We start from the raw sequence: 22,924 nt of genomic DNA, 5'->3' as shown, positions 1-22,924 counted from the left end.
CAAAAGTAACTAAATTTTTTTTTTGTATTTTTAATATAGAGTGCAAGACAAGAAATAAAGCAAACTAGATAAAGTAAATGCAAGTAAACTAATTTTTTTGTGTTTTTGATATAGCAAACAAGACAAGTAAATAAAGTAAAGCTAGCAACTAATTTTTTTGTGTTTTGATATAATGCAGCAAACAAAGTAGTAAATAAAATAAAGCAAGACAAAAACAAAGTAAAGAGATTGAGAAGTGGAAACTCCCCTTGCAAGCGTGTCTTGATCTCCCCGGCAACGGCGCCTGAAAAAGAGCTTGATGGCGTGTATTTCACACGTTCGTTGGGCAACCCCAAGAGGAAGGTATGATGCGCACAGCAGCAAGTTTTCCTCGGAAAGAAACCAAGGTTTATCGAACCAGGAGGAGCCAAGAAGCACGTTGAAGGTTGATGGCGGCGGGATGTAGTGCGGCGCAACACCGTAGATTCCGGCGCCAACGTGGAACCCGCACAACACAACCAAAGTACTTTGCCCCAACGAAACAAGTGAGGTTGTCAATCTCACCGGCTTGTCTGTAACAAAGGATTAACCGTATTGTGTGGAAGATGATTCTTTGCGAGAGAAAATAGTAAAAACAAGTATTGCAGACAGATTTGTATTTCAAGTATTAAAGAATGGACCGGGGTCCACAGTTCACTAGAGGTGTCTCTCCCATAAGATAAAAGCATGTTGGGTGAACAAATTACAGTCGGGCAATTGACAAATAGAGAGGGCATAACAATGCACATACATGACATGATAAGTATAGTGAGATTTAATTGGGCATTACGACAAAGTACATAGACCGCCATCCAACCGCATCTATGCCTAAAAAGTCCACCTTCAAAGTTATCATCCGAACCCCTCCAGCATTAAGTTGCTAAACAACAGCACAATTGCATTAAGTATGGTGCGTAATGTAATCAACAACTACATCCTCGGACATAGCGCCAATGTTTTATCCCTAGTGGCAACAAGCACAACACAACCTTAGAACTTTCTCGTCACTCGTCCTGTGTCAATGCGTGCATGAACCCACTATCGAGCATAAATACTCCCTCTTGGAGTTAAAAGTAAAAACTTGGCCAGAGCCTCTACTAGAAACGGAGAGCATGCAAGATCATAAACAACACATATGTAATAACTTGATAATTAACATGACATGGTATTCTCTATCCATCGGATCCCGACAAACACAACATATAGAATTACAGATAGATGATCTTGATCATGTTAGGCAGCTCACAAGATCCAACAATGAAGCACAATGAGGAGAAGACAAGCATCTAGCTACTGCTATGGACCCATAGTCTAGGGGTGAACTACTCACTCATCACTCCGGAGGCGACCATGGCGGTGTAGAGTCCTCCGGAGATGAATCCCCTCTCCGGCGAGGTGCCGGAGGAGATCTCCGTAATCCCCCGAGATGGGATCGGCGGCGGCGTCTCCGTAAGGTTTTCCGTATCGTGGTTTTTCGCATCGGGGGTTTCGCGACGGAGGCTTTAAGTAGGCGGAAGGGCAGAGTCGGGGGCCGGACGAGGGGCCACACCATAGGGCGGCGCGGCTCCCCGTGCCGCGCCGCCTTGTGGTGTCGCCACCTCGTGGCCCCACTTCGTATGTTCTTCGGTCTTCCGGAAGCTCCGTGGAAAAATAGGCCCCCGGGTCTTTGTTTCGTCCAATTCCGAGAATATTTCGTTACTAGGATTTCGAAACCAAAAACAGCGAAAACGGAACCGGCACTTCGGCATCTTGTTAATAGGTTAGTTCCGTAAAATGCACGAATATGACATAAAGTGTGCATAAAACATGTAGGTATCATCAATAATATGGCATAGAACATAAGAAATTATCGATACGTCGGAGACGTATCACTGTGCGCATCACACCTTCCTCTTGGGGTTCCCAACGGACGTGTCAACTACACGCATCACTTCTCTTCTCTTGTGCTACTTTCTAACACTCTCTTGTTGGATAATAAACACCATTCATTGTGTAGGGCTACAAGAGCTCCCTCAAGCCGGAGTAAACAAGCTCCACAACATTCGGAGTTCATATTTAAGTATCCTCTAGAGTGCATAATAGATCATTGCAATTTAGACCAAGTACTAACATAGCATACACATCGTCAACAATAGCTATGAAAGGGGAATAGATCGCATCAATACTATCATAGTAATAGTTAGCTTCATAATCTACAAGAGATTACAATCATAACCTACACTAAGTACTACATGATGCACACATCGTCAACATTACATCATGGAGGAGGAATAGACTACTTTAATAACATCACTAGAGTAGCACATAGATTAATAGTGATACAAAGCTCATGATCACATAAAGATCACATGGGAGAGAGAGATGAACCACATAGCTACCGAGTACAGCCCTTAGCCTCGGGGGAGAACTAGTCCCTCCTCATCATGGGAGACAGCGATGGCGATGAAGATGGCGGTGGTGTCGATGGAGGTGACTCCGGGGGCAATTCCCCGTCCCGGCGGCGTGCCGGAACAGAGACTTCTGTCCCCCGAAACGGAGTTTCGCGATGGCGGCGTCCCTGGAGTCTTTCTGGAGTTTCGTCAATTGGTCTCGAGTTTTTAGGTCACGAGAGATTATATAGGCGAAGAGGCGGAGTCGGAAGAGTCCCGAGGGGCCTACCCCATAGGGTGGGGCGGCCACCCCTCTGGCCGCGCCGGCCTATGGTGTGGAGGCCCTGGGCCTCCCCCTCTCTTGCCCTTCTGGCTCCGTGAGTCTTCCGGCGAAATAGAATTTCCGTGATTTTTCTAGATTTTTCCGAGCACTTTGGTTTTTGGGCCTTTTCTGCAATAAACAGACATAATAAACAGAAACTGGCACTGTGGCATCTTGTTAATAGGTTAGTCCAATAAATGCCATAATATGATATAAAGTGCATATAAAACATGTGAGTATTGTCATAAAACTAGCATGGAACATAAGAAATTATAGATACGTTTGAGACGTATCAAGCATCCCGAAGCTTAGTTCCTACTCGCCCTCGAGTAGGTAAACGATAACAAGGATAATTTTTGAAGTGACATGCTATCATAATCTTGATCAATACTATTGTAAAGCATATGAGATGAATGAAGTGATTCGAAGCAGATGGTAAAGACAATGACTAAACAACCGATCATATAGCAAAGACTTTTCATGAATAGTACTTTCAAGACAAGCATCTATAAGACTTGCACAGGAGTTAACTCATAAAGCAATAAATTCTTAGTAAAAAGTTTTGAAGCAACACAAAGGAAGATATAAGTTTCAGCAGCTGCTTTCAACTTTAACATGTTTATCTCATGGATAATTGTCAACACAAAGTAATATGATGAATGCAAATAAGCAAGTATGTAGGAATCAATGCACACAGTTGACACAAGTGTTTGCTTCTAAGATAGAAGGAAATAGGTAAACCGACTCAACATAAAGTAAAAGAATGGGCCCTTCGCAGAGGGAAGCATGGATTACTGTTTTTGTGCTAGAGCTTTTCATTTTGAAAACATAGAAACAATTTTGTCAACGGTAGTAATAATTCATATGTGTTATGCATAAGACATCCTATAAGTTGCAAGCCTCATAAATAGAATACCAATAGTGCTCGCACCTTGTTCTAATTAGTTTGGATTTACATGGATTATCATTGCATAACATATGTTTCAACCAAGTGTCACAAAGGGGTACCTCTATGCCGCCTGTACAAAGGTCCAAGGAGATAGATCACATTTGATTTCTCTTTTTGATAGATCTCAACTTAAGGACATCCATACCGGGACAACATAGAAAACAGATAATGGACTCCTCTTTAATGCATAAGCATTCAGCAACAGATAATATTCTCATAAGAGATTGAGGATTAATGTCCAAACTGAAATTTCCACCATGATACATGGCTTTAGTTAGCGGCCCAATGTTCTTCTCTAACAATATGCATACTCAAACCATTTGATCATGATAAATCACCCTTACTTCAGACAAGACGAACATGCATAGAAACTCACATGATATTCAACAAAGGTGTAATAGTTGATGGCGTCTCCGTAAACATGGTTACCGCTCAACAAGCAACTTATAAGAAATAAGATACATAAGTAACATATTCAATACCACAATAGTTTTTAAGGCTATTTTCCCATGAGCTATATATTGCAAAGACAAAGAATAGAATTTTAAAGGTAGCACTCAAGTAATTTACTTTGGAATGGCAGAGAAATACCATGTAGTAGGTAGGTATGGTGGACACAAATGACATAGTTTTTGGCTCAAGGATTTGGATGCACGAGAAGTATTCCCTCTCAGTACAAGGCTTTGGCTAGCAAGGTTGTTTGAAGCAAACACAAGTATGAACTGGTACAGCAAAAATTACATAAGAACATATTGCAAGCATTATAAGACTCTACACTGTCTTCCTTGTTGTTCAAACCTTAACCAGAAAATATCTAGACTTTAGAGAGATCAATCATGCAAACCAAATTTCAACAAGATCTATGGTAGTTCTTCATTAATAGGTGCAAAGTACATGACGCAAGAGCTTAAACATGATCTATTGAGCAAAACAATTGCCAAGTATCAAATTATTTAAGATAATATACCAATTACCACATGAAGCATTTTCTCGTTTCCAACCAAATAACAATGAACGAAGCAGCTTTTAACTTTCGCCATGAACATTAAAAGTAAAACTAAGAACACAAGTGTTCAAATGAAAAAGCGGAGCGTGTCTCTCTCCCACACAAGCATGAATTTATTCAGAGAATGAAAATAACAAAACAAAAATAAAAGCACACGGACGCTCCAAGTAAAGCACATAAGATGTGACTGAATAAAAATATAGTTTCACTAGAGGTGACCCGATAAGTTGTCGATGAAGAAGGGGATGCCTTGGGCATCCCCAAGCTTAGATGCTTGAGTCTTCTTGAAATATGCAGGGATGAACCACGGGGCATCCCCAAGCTTAGACTTTTCACTCTTCTTGATCATATTGTATCATCCTCCTCTCTTGATCCTTGAAAACTTCCTCCACACCAAACTCAAAACCAACTCATTAGAGGGTTAATGCATAATCAAAAATTCACATATTCAGAGGTGACATAATCATTCTTAACACTTCTGGACATTGCACAAAGCTACTGAAAGTTAGCGGAACAAAGAAATCCATTCAACATAGCAAAAGAGACAATGCGAAATAAAAGGCAGAATCTGTCAAAACAGAACAGTCCGTAAAGACGAATTTTTCTGGGGCACTTAACTTGCTCAGATGAAAAAGCTCAAATTGAATGAAAGTTGCGTACATATCTGAGGATCACGCACGTAAATTGGCAGATTTTTCAGTGTTACCTACAGACGGGGCTGCTAAATTTCGTGACAGCAAGAAATCTGTTTCTGCGCGAGTAATCCAATTCTAGTATCAACCTTACTATCAAAGACTTTACTTGGCACAACAATGCAATAAAATAAAGATAAGGAGAGGTGTTTTAGTACCATGAAAATTTCTACAACCATATTTTCCTCTCTCATAATAATTTCCAGTAGCATCATGAACAAACTCAACAATATAACTATCACATAAAGCATTCTTATTATGAGCTACATGCATAAAAGTATCATTACTCTCCACATAAGCATAATCAATTTTATTAGTAAAAGTGGGAGTAAAACTATCACAACCATCATTGTAATCATCATAAATTGCAGGCATGGTATAATCATAATAAACTTTATCCTCCATAGTAGGTGGCACCAAAATACCACTATCATTATAATCATCATAATGGGAGGCAAGGTATCATCAAAGAAAATTTTCTCCTCAAAACTTGGGGGACTAAAAATGTCACAACCAGCTTCCCCAAGCTTAAATTCTTCCATAGCATTAGCAATAATAGTGTTCAAAGAGTTCATGCTAATAACATTGCTACAACTATTTTGTAAACAAAGTTCCATGTGTTTTTTAATTTTCTCTTCAAACACCTCATGTCCTAATTCAATATAAATTTCATAAAGATCTCTAATTTTTTGTTGTTGTTTTCCATTAAGCCTAACTAGTGAAAATAAAAACAAGAAACAAAAAGATGCAATTGCGAGGATCTAAAGGAAATTGCTTCGAGCACTCACACACCGGCAACAATGCTAGGAAATAGCTTAGTAGTCGGAGGATGTGAATACCTTTTACCTTACCTCCCCGGCAACGGCGCCAGAAAATAGCTTGATGTCTACGCACGCTTCTATTCCTGTAGACAGTGTTAGGCCTCCAAGAGCAGAGGTTTGTAGAACAGCAACAAGTTTCCCTTAAGTGAATCACCCAAGATTTATCGAACTCAGGGAGGTAGAGGTCAAAGATATCCCTCTCAAGCAACCCTGCAATCACGATACAAGAAGTCTCTTGTGTCCCCAACACACCCAATACACTTGTCAGATGTATATGTGCACTAGTTCGGCGAAGAGATAGTAAGATGCAAGTGATATGGATGAATATGAGTGGTAATAACAATCTGAAATAAATATGGTAGCAAGTAAACATGCAGTAGAACAAGAAGTAAACGGTGATTCGATATTTGGAAACAAGGCCTAGGGATCATACTTTCACTAGTGGACACTCTCAACAATGATCACATAAATAAATAACTTCTCTTCTCTTGTGCTACTTTCTAACACTCTCTTGTTGGATAATAAACACCATTCATTGTGTAGGGCTACAAGAGCTCCCTCAAGCCGGAGTAAACAAGCTCCACAACATTCGGAGTTCATATTTAAGTAACCTCTAGAGTGCATAATAGATCATTGCAATTTAGACCGAGTACTAACATAGCATACACACTGTCAACAATAGCTATGAAAGGGGAATAGATCGCATCAATACTATCATAGTAATAGTTAACTTCATAATCTACAAGAGATTACAATCATAACCTACGCCAAGTACTACATGATGCACACACCGGTCAACATTACATCATGGAGGAGGAATAGACTACTTTAATAACATCACTAGAGTAGCACATAGATTAATAGTGATACAAAGCTCATGATCACATAAAGATCACATGGGAGAGAGAGATGAACCACATAGCTACCGGTACAGCCCTTAGCCTCGGGGGAGAACTAGTCCCTCCTCATCATGGGAGACAGCGATGGCGATGAAGATGGCGGTGGTGTCGATGGAGGTGACTCCGGGGGCAATTCCCCGTCCCGGCGGCGTGCCGGAACAGAGACTTTCGTCCCCCGAAACGGAGTTTCGCGATGGCGGCGGCGTCCTCGGAGTCTTTCTCGGAGTTTCGTCAATTGGTCTCGGGTTTTTAGGTCACGAGAGATTATATAGGCGAAGAGGCGGAGTCGGAAGAGTCCCGAGGGGCCCACCCCATAGGGTGGGGCGGCCACCCCTCTAGCCGCGCCGGCCTATGGTGTGGAGGCCCTGGGCCTCCCCCTGGCTTGCCCTTCTGGCTCCGTGAGTCTTCCGGCGAAATAGAATTTCTGTGATTTTTCTGGATTTTTCCGAGCACTTTGGTTTTTGGGCCTTTTCTACAATAAACGTACATAATAAACGTAAACCGGCACCGTGGCATCTTGTTAATATGTTACTCCAATAAATGCCATAATATGATATAAAGTGCATATAAAACATGTGAATATTGTCATAAAACTAGCATGGAACATAAGAAATTATAGATACGTTTGAGACGTATCAGTCCTCATGGGCTGCAGGTTGGGGTGAAACTCGCAGCGTTCATGTGCATCTAATCTTATAATACTAGCCAACCAAGGAAAAAGGCATTTGTGGTTGTTGGAGTTAACACTGCATTCAGTAGCCGCAAGCGTCGTAATTCAGTCCGGGAGACATGGATGCCACAAGGTTGGTAACTCTTTGTTGTTAATTTAGATAAATAAGAGCATGTTTGTGCTTACTGAATTTGGATGTTGATGAGCTAATTCGCATATTGTGGTTGTGTTTCGTACCACAAGCCATTTATTTGCAGTTAGCAGCATCACGGCTCTTTATCCTAACTTTATTTATTTATTTCTGTAGTCACAATGTTTTCCTATCACGGCATGATTGAATAGATCTATTGGACTGATTTTCGGAATATGCCCCTGATGCAGTACATGGCACTGACAAACAAATAATCATAATAACTTAACTGCAATGAAACGGCAAGCTGCTGGCCTTGTAACTTTTATCCACTGCGATCATAGAGAAGTAGAAGCTGGTGAGCAATGGTGGTAGCTTATGGGGTTAGTGTAGAGGTCTATTATCTATGCTTGTCCAAGAAAATTTAGGATTTGGTACACGACACTTATTTAATAAGCTGTGTATCTTGTTATTTAGCCCAATGATTACTTCGTAAGATAACTTGCTGTTTTTTTCTTGTAGCAAATGCTGTTCATTAAGTAGGTGTGAACTCTATATATGTATATTGTTCTTTGCGTATTTTTTTGTAATGTCAGCCATAACCATTATAACTAGTTGATGCCCCGCGTTGCGGCGGGCATTAAAGATGAGTTTCTTGTATGCAAAAAATGGCAGGACCAATCTTTAACAGTAATCCTTGTTCTTATTCTTACTCTTTAAAGTTAGCCTGAAGTGCCAAGTTCTAACACTGGCCTTATTCTTATTCTTTAAAATTTGTTTGGTTGCGCGTTGTCGGGGGAATCATATATAAAAACAATTGCACCAAGGGCCTTGAATTCATATGAAGTCATCTTTGGTTGGTATTTTGCCGATTAGCACATAAAAAATAAAATTTAGTACTACACGATCTATAACTACATTTCTGATGAATCACATTGTCTTGATTTACCATGTGGGAATAAGTTTTCATGTATTTTCCTGAGCTAGGCCTACATATCTGGCTTCCGGATATGAGATGCAGACATTGACCTTCAATATATGACCAACCGAGTAATTTTCAATTCATCAGCTATATATATGGAGAGAACCCCTATCAGTATAAACCGCTGTATTGAGATAAAGCCTGCAAAGAATGAAACCAATTTAAGAATTTTGGACAAAAGAACCAAGAATTATGAGGTACTCGTACCATTTTGTATGCTTTACTATCTGCAAGGCAGCATGTAGCGTTCAGACCCCTTTTACCTATCCATGTTATCTGGAGTGTATAAAGTAACAACAGAAATCTGAGAAACTTGTGCCCGCAAAATGCTCGTGAACAACCAACATGAGAACACAATCAGGCTAATTACCATGAGAGATTCTCCAGGTGAGGCCAGTGTTAGAACTTGCAGGATGCCAACCAAATAATATCCTGGGACCGCCAGAAATAGATATTGCAGATAGCTAGGTTTCAGGTGAAGATTTACGTCTTATCATGTTTGAGGTTGCCGAGAAGATAGTTTAAGAGGCTGTGAAACAACAAAAATATAGGTAAGTATGCCAATTGTTTAATCATGGGAAACAACAAAATTCATGAAAAAAAAAGCATGTAAAGTACAACAATGGGCCAGTTAGCATATGCATGTTGGATACACATTCCGTTTGGAATAGTCTCGCTGCAACAAACAAATTCAACTGAAATAGGATGCCCTTTGGAATAGGCTAGAACAAACAGATTTAACTCAAGCAACCTTCTTCTCTCACACAATAGTTGCAAGAGAAATTCAGTCAAAACACTCTAGTTAGAGTTGTACAAAATACATAGAGCAAATAATGAAATCAAAGACAACATGAACGGCACGGATGGGATGAAAACTTGTGGGGAGCTGGATGGATGTGTTCACATCCGGTGACACCGGCATACACAGAGAAAGGACAGAGCGACATCCAAGTAGGTTGCTCGAGAGGGGCAACCGGGGGCTTGAAGAAGAGGCAGCTGAGGGGGTTCAAATACAGGGCCGACCGTGACACTAAGAAGACGGAAGCAATCAAACTCGATAGAACGTATCGTGGAAGATTTCGGGACATTGAGCGTTACCAGTCAATACCCAATAGGGGGGAGAGTGAAAGCGGCAGGTCATGGGAGAGAGGGAGTCATACGGCAGTTTCCGGTGGGAGGCAATGAGGCATGATTCAATTTCCGCTGGGGATCGGGAGGCATGGCCGGCGATTGATGCGTCGGCATGGAGTCTCTATTGCCGACGGACCAACACACCTTTTTTCTTCGTGCTGCGGTTTTGAGACGAACCGCGGTGAGCTCGCTAGAGAGAAGGAAGGGGTCCTGGTGCCGGACTCGGGCCGGCGGAGCGAATGGGCAGGTTGATTTTGTTTTTCCTCTAGAGAAGGCAGCAATATTCTTCGGGCTGGGCCGGCCGAGCGAACGGGCAGCTCGGCTCCCGGTGGACCGGCCGGACCGGAAGCGTGAACACGCTCAATTTTTGACAACCATTGAACTGCGTCGGATTACGAGTGGCCGAATGGGACAGGTAGTTAAGACCACATCTCCGAAATCCGACGGACGGGATTAATTGGAGTGACGTGGCTACACAAAATTTCAGCTTGCAAATATTAAATGAATTTTAGTGGGGATGAACTTTATAGATATTATAGATGTGTAAGGATTGAATATGAGTTTTGCAATCTTGTATCATTCTCTCTTTGCCTTGTCTCGATGATCTGCAGGTACCCATATCATTCGAGTCGATCAAGGGAAAAGGTGGGATGACTGGAGAACTGCGTGCTACCGCGAAACCTTAGTGACAGAAAGGGAAAAGTAACGGTACATGTTTAGTGATTCATTCAGGATCATAGCACACTCATCTAGCTTAAGGCTTTGGTATGTATTTACTTAAAAACTGTTGTTACTTGCGGCTGTAAGCATAATGGTTGGACCATTAGGCTCTTGTCACCTATGGCTTCAGGGGCAAGAGTATTTACAGCTGTGCTACTCGCAAATCTCTATCTCTATTTTATTTGTTACACACGTGAGCTTCATTTATATATGTATGCATAGCTGCGAGTGAAACTTTAACCCTAGCCTATTTCCATCATTGAACACAACCCCCTTAAAAGTAAACTAGATAGGTGCATAGGCGGATCCCCAGATGGGATGGCTGATGTTAGGGGCGGCGGGACCCTGTGTGCTGAGGAGGTCGAGGCTGTTTATTATGAGCGAACCGTCGTTTTCACTTATCGGGGCAACGAAGGGTAATTACCTAAGACAAGTATCATGACGATTTATGCTGCCATCGAATGTTGATCAAGCGGTTCGGAGGCTCCGAATCTCCTTCACCAAATGCGTTGACCTACGACCAACTCTAATATAACAGTATAGATTTAAGAAAAAAAAACATGGGTATACCTCAGACACAAAGTTTGAGGTGACTTTTGTACACAAACCGGGTGATTTGTGCAAGATTCTCGTACATGGATCACATAGATGTGCACATATTTGTTTGTGTCGGTCATGTTTACGAGAGAGAGAGAAAGGAAGGAGGGACAAAGAGGGGTTTCCCTATTTCCCGGTCCTTAGCGCGTCGGAACAACGCATCGCATGAAGCGGAAATCGGATGGGCCGGCCCATTAGTTCGTTCGGTGAATAAAGTAGGTACTATAAAGTTTTCTTTCGTTTCTATACAACACATGAGACATACCGTATTGGTGTTAGCTCCTCTGCTGCTCCTGGAGACCAGGGATGAAATCCCTGTATTAGCATGTATGCTTATACTTTTTTTGAACTTAAACAAATATCGAAGCCGAGGAAAATTTAAATCCGAGCGAATTGGCAAAATTTAAAATCTAAGCAAAATTCTAAGAACGAAGGAAAAAATAAAATCTTCACAAATTTCGAAACCGGGCGAAAATATAAATCTAATCAAATTTCAAAACCGAACAAAAATTTAAATTTGTTTTAGTTTAAATTTGCGCAAATTCGAAAGTTGCTCAAACTTAAAATTTGCTTAAATTTAATTTGGTTGAATTTGAAAAATATATTCAAAACGGGAAAAGAAAAAACAGAAAAATGAAAAAAATACCAAGGAAAATAAAAAACGAAACCGAAAGAAAACCAGCCGCAAGAGAAAAAGAAACGAAAAAACGCAAAAAACAGCAGACCAACCTAGATGGGCCGCGGCCCGCTCGCCCCCCACGTTTGCGCGCGTTAACCTGCCCCGCTAATGTGACAGAAAAAAAATCCGTGCACTTTCCACCGGGCCACAACTAGCCGTAGCGATGTGAAACTGAAAATCTACCGCACAAGGAAAACACCACCGGGCCTCCATGGGCCTTCTTCCTCTCTCCCTGGACTTCTGTAGATACGCTGGGGATAGGAGGACTCTGCTCGTTCGCTTCTTTCATCGTATCGCAATTCGCAACCCAAAAAGCAGCGAGGCATCTCATCAGGAAAAAAAAACACCGGGCGGGCCAGGAGTCGTGGGACCCAGCGATGCACCAGGTTCCACGTGTCACCGAGCCTTCACCTCCAAGTAGTCATCACACGCCTCCGCGCACAAACCGTACCCAGATCCCGCGTGCTCGACAAAAGACGGCCGCACTGCCCCAAACCAAATCCCAGACCGCATCCAACACTACCCTCCCCCAATGACACGCGGGCCCAGAAACCTCCCGGCCCCACGCCACATCCTCACCCCGCGCCCGATCCACGTCCGAGCAGAAACCTTCTGGAACAAAGTCAAAGCGCGCCACGCGCCACGTCACGTCGGTCCCGGCGGGGCCCGCGCCGAGATCTGCCCACCCGGCCGTCCGATGCCCGGAAACCGACGGCCAGGATGCGGCGCCCACCGCCCCCCGCGCCCTCCACCACCTATAAATACCCACCCCGAGCGCGCCCCAACCCCCCGCGCGTCAAGTCGCATCCCACCAATCGAACCAAATCTAGCCGAGTCGAGTCGTTCCGCTCCACTTCGGGCCTCCAAACCGCACTTCCGGCTCGAGCAAGGGAAAAAGGATAAGCAAGCAGCGGGAGACGACTAGCGCTCGACGAAAGGAAAAGAGGAAACAGCGAGCGAGAAGAAAAAAAAAGAGGATAAGGAAGAGGGGGAGGCGACTCGTACCCGCGGTGGCCACCGCGCGCTCGTGCCCGCCGTCCGCCCGCGCGCTCCAGATCCGCCTCTCACCGGCGCAGATCCGCCGCGCGCACGCGAGGGGCTCCCCCGCCTCGCCCCGGATCCCGAGCTAGGGTTCGCGCCGCCTCAGATCCAGCGTCCAGGTCCTGGTTTGCATTCCTCCCCGCTTCGTGTTCCTCGGGCCGCTGAATTTTTTTTGGGGGGGTTTTCGAATTCGTGCCTCTAGGCGTCCGATTCTCCGCGCGAATTAGAGGATTCGAGCGTCGCGCTGCCGGATTCGAGCTCCGTCGCCGGGTCGCCGGCTCCCGCTAGGCCTAGGTCTAATGTTGTTAGGGTTTTGCTGTACAACATTCGAATACCTGCAAATTTAACGTTCGGGAGGTTCCAATTTGGTGTGACTGAACTTGTCTGCCAATATTGCGCAGATCTGCGGCGACCCGCTGGCGCCGGGCAACATGACACCGACGGTGCTCGTGGACTACGGGCCGCAGCGGCAGATTAAACGGAGCTACGACGAGATATCCTACAGGGCCGCCTCCGCGCCCCGCGGCTACGCGGAGACCGTCGGCGAGTCGGGCAGCCCCGTGCGCGTCGACTCGGAGGACTCCTCCGCGCCCAAGCGCAAGTGCATCAGCCTCAACAGCGACGGCGCCTTCGTGCTCAAGCGCGAGACATTCGTCCCCTCCAAGCTCTCGTCGTCCGAGCGCCGCTACCTCCGCAAGAGGTTCCGGTCCGAGCTCGATTCCGTCCGGGATCTCCTCAAGAAGCCCGAGTTCTCGACCATTGTCCCTGTCGTCAGCAGGGCGCCCGCGTTCTCGTCGTCGGCCGCCCCTCGGCCCAAGAAGGTGCAGCGGGGCAGCCACGTGGTCCGTGGCGCCAAGGGGCGCTTCCTGCCCACCAAGCCCCGCCCCGAAGCCTCCGCCGCGGCGACGGCGTTGCCCGAGGCCACGGTCATGAAGCAGTGCGAGGCCATTCTCAAGAAGCTCATGACTCAGAAGTGTAGCCATATTTTCAATGTTCCCGTCGATGTGGAGAAGCTCAACATTCCGGATTATAACGACATTATCAAGCACCCCATGGACCTCGGGACGATCAAGGCCAAGCTGGACTCTGGTGCCTACACGAGCCCGTCTGATTTCGCAGCGGAGGTTCGCCTCACCTTCAACAATGCGATAACGTATAATCCCCGCGGGCATGCGGTGCACGATATGGCCATTCAGCTCAACAAAATGTTTGAGGCTAGATGGAAGACGGTCGAGAAGAAGTTGGCTTCTGCCCCTGCTAAGCCACATGTTGAGGTTGCCAGGGCTGACTCCAAGAGGAGAAAGACCCCTCCTGTGGACCGCAGTGACCTGTCAATGGAGGGTGTCAGGCCAACCGAGGCTGCCATGCCAAAGATGACGGACGCCGAGAAAGAATCCTTTGGAAACTGCCTGGCTACTTTGTTTGAGGATCCAGACCAGTTGCCTGGTCACATCATTGATTTGTTGCAGCAGGATATTCCTAGCAATCCTGATGAGGCTGGCGATGGGGAGGTAGAGGTCGACATCCATGCACTCAGTGATGACGTACTAGTAGAGCTGAAGAAGCGCGTCGACAAGTTTTTGCAAGAGAGAGATCAGCAGCATACAAAATCCGAGCCTTCGGAGAATGAGGCCGTGGGCGTATCTGGCCTCAGTCACTCGTCCACAGATCCCTGCAAAGGTATTTTGTCATCTACATCTGATGCTATTTAACTATGACGACATCAATGCTATACTTGAAGATTGATTTTCTGTGCATTCAGGTGGTGAGCCTATCGAGGAGGATGTGGACATTTGTGGCAATACATCCCCGATACTGATAGAGAAGGATCCACAAATCAAAGCTAGCAAACTTGGTAGCCCAAGTAGTTCCAGCAGTGACTCTGGATCTTCGTCCAGCGGTGTGTACCTATGAGAGCTTAACATTTTGTATATTTCTTTTCTCATATTTGTTTCATATACAAGTTTGTGCTTACACCTAGTTCGTGTTCCGTCACTCATCTTTGGCTAGACTTAAGTGAATGTCTATTAATGAGTTTCATGTGCTACGTAAGGCAGCTTTTCTTCAGAATATTAGCTGAAATTAACATCTGCTGCAATTCTGTGTTCTTTTTTTTCTTAACTTGTTAACTTCTGGTTGATTTACCGGTGTAATTTTTTGGGGTAGTTGAGATCTCATGATTTCAGTGTCACACACTCACACCGCAGAACATGATACAAACCTGCAGTTTCTCGTGATTGAGACTCATTGAACTTGATATGTGATGCAAGGGTGACCTTGCACACTTATGCATTCCGTGTTTACTTTTTCTGGGGATCATACATAAGTCAATGATTTCTAGAAATTATTATTGGGAAATATACATACATTTTGGACGTGCATTTTTCTTAGACAGTCAGTCCAAGTTATGTATAAGACCCTACATTGCCACTACTGTATTTGATATATTTATCGTTTTTAAAGGTGTCCTCAAACCGTATTTGCTATGTTCGTAATGCAGATTCTGACTCTGGCAGTGACTCCGAAAGTGAATCGGAAAAAGTTGGTAGCCCAGCAAAGCTTGCAAAGGTACTTTGGCAGTTTTTTACTGGGTGATCCTAAAGCCAGTTCAAGGACTATTTTACCTACCTAAGATTTTCATCAAAGGGATAAATACCCAACAATTCTTTCTCTCCTCGGCCATCTGTTTTCATCCCTGTTTCGTTGTCATTTTCTTTTGGTATTTGATAACACCACCTTCGTAGCCCCAGCCCCTTTGTTCCCAACGTGACTCTTCTCATCCATTTTATTTCTGATAGGACAGTGTGGTGTCAATATCTGCAATTCCTTGATTACATGATCCGCCTTGATCAAAGACCAAACAAGACAACTACCCAACCTATCCTGTTTCACTGCAATAATTGGCTGTCTCCTAATTTGTAGGATGTTATGGTGCCTGAACAACCCGCAGAGCAAGAAAAGAGTGATGTCATTAGTCCTGTTGATGCTAACCGTAAGTTTTCTCTGCATGCTCCTTTACCTTTGGAGTTTCTTTCATTGTACTTTTATAGGTTATACTTACCATTGGTTAAATTACAGAAAATGCTGCTGATGCTGAACTTCGTGAGCAGGGCAACGAGTCTAAGGCTGCACCGGAGGGTAAGCATGATTTTTTAAGCAGGTTCAAATGAGACCGCTAGGGGGTCTCTGTGCATTAATCTGGTCGGATCATCTGATCATTTCCCAATGAAAAATATAGGGGAGAATGCAAAGCCTGATAGCCAAGTCTCCCCTGATAAGCTCTTACGAGCAGCTCTTTTGAGGAGCCGTTATGCTGATGTAATTGTGAAAGCTCATGGGGTTCTTAGCCAGGTTTGTAAGATTGAACAACTAGTTCTCTTTTTTAATTATTGTCTGCACTTCTTTCTGACATTGTATACCTTATGAGCTCAGGGTGAGGGTGGAGATACACAGGAGGAGCTGGAGAAACTGCAGAAGGAAGGTAAAAAGCATATACACCTCTTTTGTTTCCTACCAAGTGGCAAGCTCCTTCTTTGCTAAGTGTTGTTCTATCCGTGGACACAGAAAAAGCACGGCTTTTGGCTGAAGGTAATGCAGCTATGGAAGCTCGCAGAGCTGAAGCTGAAGCCGAATCTAAGCGTAAGCGTGACCTCGAGAGGGAGAAGGCTCGTCAGGCCTTGCAGGAGGTAAGTGAATAAACTGCATTTGCTGGTAGTACACAACTCTTTTTATGTTCTCTTGCTAAGCGTTTCTTCAAACATAATGCAGATGGAGAGAACTGTAGAAATTAATGACAACGTCCATCCCAAGGACCTAGAAATGCTTGGGACAGCTACTACAGAGCATATTGTGAGCTCCGTTGATGAGACAAGTCCTGAGCACTCCCAGGATGGCATGCCTAGTTTTCTTCCTGGTTCCGGCAGCATGTTGGAAAAACTTGGACTGTTTATGAAAGTAGATGATGAAGAAGACGAGGAAGAGGAGCCAAGTGTTCCCAGTAGCAACGATGGGGAGGAAGAAGAGCCAAATGTTAACAGTAGCAAAGATGGGGAGGAAGAAGAGCCAAATGTTACCAGTTGCAAAGATGGGGAGCAAGAAGAGCCAAATGTTACCAATAGCAAAGATGGGGAGGAAGAAGAGCCAAATGTTACCAGTAGCAAGGATTGGGAGGAAGAAGAGCCAAATGTTACCAGTAGCAAGGATGGGGAGGAAGAAGAGCCAAATGTTACCAGTAGCAATGATGGGGAGCAAGGAGGAATCAACTAATGCCCGTTGGCATGTTAGGTAGCTGACCTTTTGGTTGGGAGAGAACAATGGCCTATTTCAGCTGATGCGCATGGGCAATTGCTGGATAGCTGTGCACAGAGCAGACATTTTTTCTGGAATGGCGCACAAAAGCCCTCGATGCTGCTGGAGGTGTTAAAACTTTGCGCTTGCAGGATGCAGGGTCATGCCCTTGAAGGGAGAATCGAGATCGAGGCCACCCTGTACAGCTGCAAAACAAAATGTGAGTTCATTTCTCAGATGAACTGTTTCTCGCAGAAGAATCAAGACGTCAGTGCAAGCTTTTGTCGGGTGTAGATAAAGCTCAAGTCGAGCCTTGGAAATACAGGAGGACCAAATGGTTCCTGTCACACTCACCTCCTTCTGCACTGTGATCCTTGTGCTTATTCCCCTAGCGGCTAGTCAGCATAGCTTTTCTGTTTGGTTGCTTCTTCGTGTTGTAAATTCAAATTTTGTAGTCGAGGAAGTGCATAGTTGTTTACTGGGCATCTGGAAAAAGCATTTGTAAACCCTCCTGATAAAATTGTTGAAACAGGAAAAATGCAAATGTTGGTGCATTGTTTGTTCGCCCTTGCTAGCTGATACATTGCTTTTGCTTGGTTTTTGTGTCTTGCAAAGGGAGTTTTGTATAGCATCTTTGAGACGACGTAAACTGCGATACTTGTAGTGGAGAGGCCACAACCACAAATTACACTCATGCTGTAACTGGACACTGAAATGTGAATTCATCTGGCATGGGTGCTATTCTCAGGTTGACTAGCATGAGCCAGCGTTGGGCTTGACTAGCTGGAACTAGATCTTTCTCAATTTGCCGAACTAGCTTCTGCTCAAACTCAGCGGTTCGCAGCACGCATACAATCCATTTATCTGAACAAATCGAGCAAGGGGCTTCACAAAGCAAAAAAAAAGCCCTCAGAACAGGCAGAAATCGAGCACGCCTTGGTAGGATTACACGCATACAATCCATTCATCTCAACAAATCAAACCACACATCGCCTCTGTAACAAACCGAACCAAAGCCAAACGGTGGGGGTTCAACAGGGATATATATCGTTGAACCGCAAAGACGTACGCGGGTCAGTACTCTAGTCTCAGCCTCTCAGGACACCCCCAGGCCCTGCTGCTTGAACATCTTGCTCGTCTGCTGCCCGCTCACCGAGTCCTCCACGGTGAGCCCCTGTGCGCCGAAGCAGATATTGATCAGCCTCCCGTTCCCGCAGCCATGGTTCTTCCGGGCTGCCACGCTGATTCCATCGTCGGCGAAAGACGAGTTTGAGCATGACGGGTCGTCTGTGCCGTTGCTGTTGTCCAGGATGATGTCCTTGAGCTTACCATAGGGCGGTGTCATCATCGAGCTCTCGTCTTCTTCGAAGCAGATGTCCTTCAGCTTGGTTGATGGTGGCGCGGCGGAGGACATGGAGGACCTCGGGAGGGTACTTGGTGGGGACCGGGTGGACGTCGACGATGATGCCAGATGCGGCATGGCCTCTATGATGCCGTGGATGAGCTTCGAGTTGAGCTTCTTCTTGGTGGCTGAGGTCGGGGTGGAGCTCTTGATGGCGAGCGTGCGCTTGTTGTTGAGCGTCGTCGTCTTGGTGGTGTATGCCTGCCTAAGCGGAGTCGGGGTCTCGGCGACGTGCTTGTTCAGCTTCTTGATGGTGTCCAGCGGGCTGCTGCCCTCGGATTTCCTCGACGTCCTCGACATCTTCCCCCTGTGACGAGGCCACTGCAGCATCATCTTGAGACGGTCCTTTGCTCGGCTCGCAGAGCTCAGCCTCTTCTCCGACAACCCATGGTTCTCATCACCACCTTCACCGTTCGTCTCTGCATGTGCAGCATCACACTTGCCATCGCTGGAGCATGAGCTAGCTCTCCGAGACTCCGTCGCGCCGATCCCCGAGTACAAGAATATCTCGGCATCAGATATCTTGAACATGGTGCCAGGACTGATCGCGATCCCTCCTCGCATCTTTATCTGCGAAACAACCGCCGACCGGGTCCTCATCACACTCGAGCTCAGCACCCCTCCCGCAGAGACTATCTGCTTGATCAGCCTCTCCGAAGTGGTTGACCGTAGCTGCTCCTTCAGCAGCGCGAGCGGGGTCATGCCGTCAGCATCTTCGACATTAAGGTCGATCGACGGCGTGGTCATCAGGAGCTCGACGAGGTCCGGATGCACGCAGCCAACCACAGCCATGTGAAGGGCGGTAAGGCCTGCTTCGTTTCTCAGGTTGATGATCTTCTGGACATCTGCAGCTCTTTCTCGTACCAGATGCCTCGTGAGCTCAAGCTGGCGGTCGAGCCGTCGAAATCCCGGGGTTCTGAATCCTGCGATTGCTGAGTGGAGGAACGTATCGCCTGCATTGTTGACAGCTGACAAGGCTGATGGAGATGCAGCAACCAGTGCATTTACAACAGGCAGATGCCCTCGGTAGGCTGCTACATGTAATGCAGTGTTCCCTTGATTGTCAGTTGAGTTGATTACGTCGAAAGATGCCATGAGGTACTTGACAACCTGCATAAGAGATATGTTTACAGCATGAGACAGAGAAGGGATTATTTTTTGTTTGGAAAAACTGGACTCTTGCACACCTAACAGTTCACGGATATGGAGAAATAACGATTACATGTAACATCAAGAAACAGAAGGAAAGTTGGCTGAATAGCAACATCAAGGAACAGAGAAAATCTGGTAATTCTTTTCTGTCGGGACTGAAGCAGAAGCAGATTCGCTTTTGAGTCAAATTATTGGAAAGGAGTCTCATGATTGGAGTTTTGATGTTTTCAGTTTTGTGTATCATCCTCTACCAAAAACTTCTGATCACGAGTTGAACCAGCTGATCCAACAAAGAAATGAACTCAAAAGGGTAAGTCAGTAAGTGTATACTGACGATCTAGCTTCTTAATGCACTGCTAAGTGTTGATCACGCATGGTTGTAACAGTAATTAATACTCCATTGTTATATCAAATCATAGGGTCGGTTAAAGATAAATACTAGATAGAACAACACAATGATTATCCTAGAATGACACTGGACATTTCGTTTTGAATAATACTCTTTACACAATTCCAATATCCACCGAAAAGCGAATATAAGAATCTGTTCTGAATCAAATCAATTGTGATGTACCAAAATTCTGAATATGATAATAACAAGATCTAAACGAGTACAAAAACATATGTAGTATCAGCAGGAAGACGAATTAACAAAAACCATTTACTGAAGAAGAAGATGTAAGCAATGAGCAGGAAACAGGCGCCTCACCTCCAGCTGCCCTCTCCCAGCAGCAGCATGAAGCACGGTGGATCCACGGATATCAAGGTACGCCGACACGTCGGAGCGACCGTCGATGAGGTCCTTGAGCATCCTTACGCTCCCTCCTCTCGCGGCGGCGTGGACAGCTCTGCTCATCATCTCCAGCCGGAACACCGAGGTGCGACCGCCGGCGCCACCAACCCCATTCGCGCCATCCCCGTCGCGGCAATTCGTCGAGAACCTCGGGGACATGGCGTGGTCCAGCAGCATCCTGAACACCTCGGCGTTCCTGCCCCTGGCCGCCGCGTAGAACATGTCCGTGACGCCGTACTCGCCCTCGCCGAAGACGAGCAGCGGGTCCCTGTCCAGCAGCTCCTGCACGAAGCCCATGTCCCCCGCGGACGCCGCCGTGTAGAGCAGCCACCCGCCGTAGCCGGCCCGGAGCAGCGTGTTCTCGGCGCCGTGCTTGCACTCGCACTCCAGCAGCAGGCTCCGGGCGACGGACGCCCGGTGCCGCGGCGCGTCGACGAAGCGGGCGTCGTCGTCCCAGAGGGTCTCGAGGCGGCGGATCCGGCGGAGCGAGGTGAGCTTGATGAGGAGGTTGGGGTCGAGGTGCAGCAGCTGGCGCACGATGTCGTAGTGGCCGTCGGCCGCCGCCCAGTCGATGGGCGAGGCGTACCACCACTGGTCGCCGGTGCTCTCCCACCGGAGCGGGAAGTAGCAGGACCGCGCCATGTCGGGAGATCTGCCGGTGCCGGGTGCTCAGTCCGGAGTGAGGTGGGCTGAGCTGAGCTTAGGCGCACATCACATGGGAGGTGAGGCGGGAGCAATGCCAAGAGCTGCCTGCAGCGAAGTAGAAGAAGAAGAATAAGGAATGCACACCATGTGAGCCGACCAAATCAAACCGGAAAAGATGGTTTCTTTATTGTCTGTGATCGGACTAGAATTGTAGGGTCATGCAAGCATCTGTAAGCTGGAAGCGAACGAATGGGCAAATCTGAAGCTAAAGCACACCTTGTGAAAGAAGCAGCCCAGCTCCGTTCAGGAACAAAGATAGATCCACAAACAGAGGTTGCAACACTTATCAGCCGAGGTGAGCTGGGAGAGATGATCCACTGGATTAGTGTTAAGCATTTAGGACACCAAAGTGGTTATGCGTCTCAGTTGTAGCATAGTGGAAAGGTGGCACGCAGTTATGGATATGGCCGAGTGGGGGAGGCACAAACAGTGAGGCAGTGACCAGTGACAGTCTTGCTGTGGTCCTATTTGGAAAGAAACTGTAGAGGCATAATTAAATGGAGGCTTTCCCATGATCAATCAAACAAAATGATCAAGCGCACCGGAGAAGAGAGAGGAATCTTTTGGTTGGTTAGTAAAGGTGGAACAGGACCATCAATGGCGGGCTTGCCAGTGCAGCCTTTGCACCGGAAAGAGACCCACTAGAGATAGCATGTCTTGGTCCAGCTCCAGAGAGAAAGAGAGTGAGTGAGTGAATGTACGGGCAGAGTAGGAGCAAGTTGATTGAGGCACCATAAGGATTACGGGATTAGAGAGGTGGTTTGGTTTAGGCAGGTAATGATGCGAAAGGGTGGTACCGTCCTCTGCTGTTTGGTGGTTTGCTTGCTTTCAGATATGGAGATCTTCAGACCAATGTCTGCAAGACTGCAACCCAGAAGGCAGGCACCTTGAGATCTCCTTTTCCTCTTGAAGGCATTTTTTTTTACGAAAAATCCATCAATCTCAGAACAGGTAGTATAAATAGCTTAAAAAGTAATAAAAATTATAAATATGTACTCGGATCACCTAGCGATGACTACATACACTAGCACGAGTGGAAGGCGTGCCGCCATCCTCACCTCTATAGAAAAGTTGTAAAACCCTAATATTTTGTTTCGTGTTTATTCCGGTGACCCTCATGGGGTATATATAGAAGTACACGGAGGGAGGAGACTTGGAGTACAAGTAGATGAGTCCTAGTCTATCTAGAGTCCGTATATTATTCTAACATCCCCCCTCAGTCGTAGCGGGAGTGAAGCGGACGATTGCGACTGGATTTGAAGTCCTGCGCTTCCGTCCTCTTCTCCTCCTTGTCATCATCGGCGTCCCCTTATGGTGCCTTCTCTTCCCTCCCGCAGTCACAGCGGGAGTGTCGTGGACGCAAGTGACGACGCGGACGTTGTCGACTGGAGTTGTTGCCAATGTGTAGCTGTAGATATTGTCTTGATGTCGATATCGAGGTAGCCGATCGTGATGTAGCCGTGGTCGATGATGTAGTCGTCGTAGATGGTGTAGCCGCCTTCGCCGGAGGCGCAAAAAAAATGCGCAGTTTTTGTTTTCTTCCTTTTTTTTTTGTTTGT

General features: G+C 45.9%; 2 protein-coding genes across 2 annotated transcripts; one reads left to right on the top strand and one right to left on the bottom strand.

Annotated features, from left to right (window-relative positions):
- Positions 1 to 13,055: 13,055 nt before the first annotated feature.
- Positions 13,056 to 17,876, top strand: LOC124692650 (transcription factor GTE10-like). Its single transcript, XM_047226065.1, has 10 exons — positions 13,056 to 13,145; positions 13,428 to 14,706; positions 14,789 to 14,926; positions 15,527 to 15,594; positions 15,949 to 16,018; positions 16,105 to 16,164; positions 16,265 to 16,377; positions 16,459 to 16,507; positions 16,591 to 16,712; positions 16,795 to 17,876. Exons 2-10 carry the CDS (start codon positions 13,458 to 13,460, stop codon positions 17,290 to 17,292), a joined length of 2,367 nt encoding a protein of 788 aa, XP_047082021.1. The 5' UTR covers positions 13,056 to 13,145; positions 13,428 to 13,457; the 3' UTR covers positions 17,293 to 17,876.
- Positions 17,877 to 18,409: 533 nt separating this feature from the next.
- Positions 18,410 to 21,828, bottom strand: LOC124687758 (serine/threonine-protein phosphatase 6 regulatory ankyrin repeat subunit A-like). The gene is made up of 2 exons (XM_047221507.1): positions 20,577 to 21,828; positions 18,410 to 19,825 (listed from the first exon to the last, which is right to left on the bottom strand). The coding sequence occupies exons 1-2, from the start codon at positions 21,300 to 21,302 to the stop codon at positions 18,410 to 18,412; spliced, it is 2,142 nt and encodes a 713-aa protein (XP_047077463.1). The 5' UTR covers positions 21,303 to 21,828.
- Between the last annotated feature and the right edge of the window lie 1,096 nt (positions 21,829 to 22,924).

This window comes from Lolium rigidum, chromosome 2 (assembly GCF_022539505.1).
Source record: "Lolium rigidum isolate FL_2022 chromosome 2, APGP_CSIRO_Lrig_0.1, whole genome shotgun sequence".
Taxonomy (NCBI): Eukaryota; Viridiplantae; Streptophyta; class Magnoliopsida; order Poales; family Poaceae; genus Lolium; species Lolium rigidum.
This window is presented reverse-complemented; position numbering and strand designations above follow the sequence as displayed.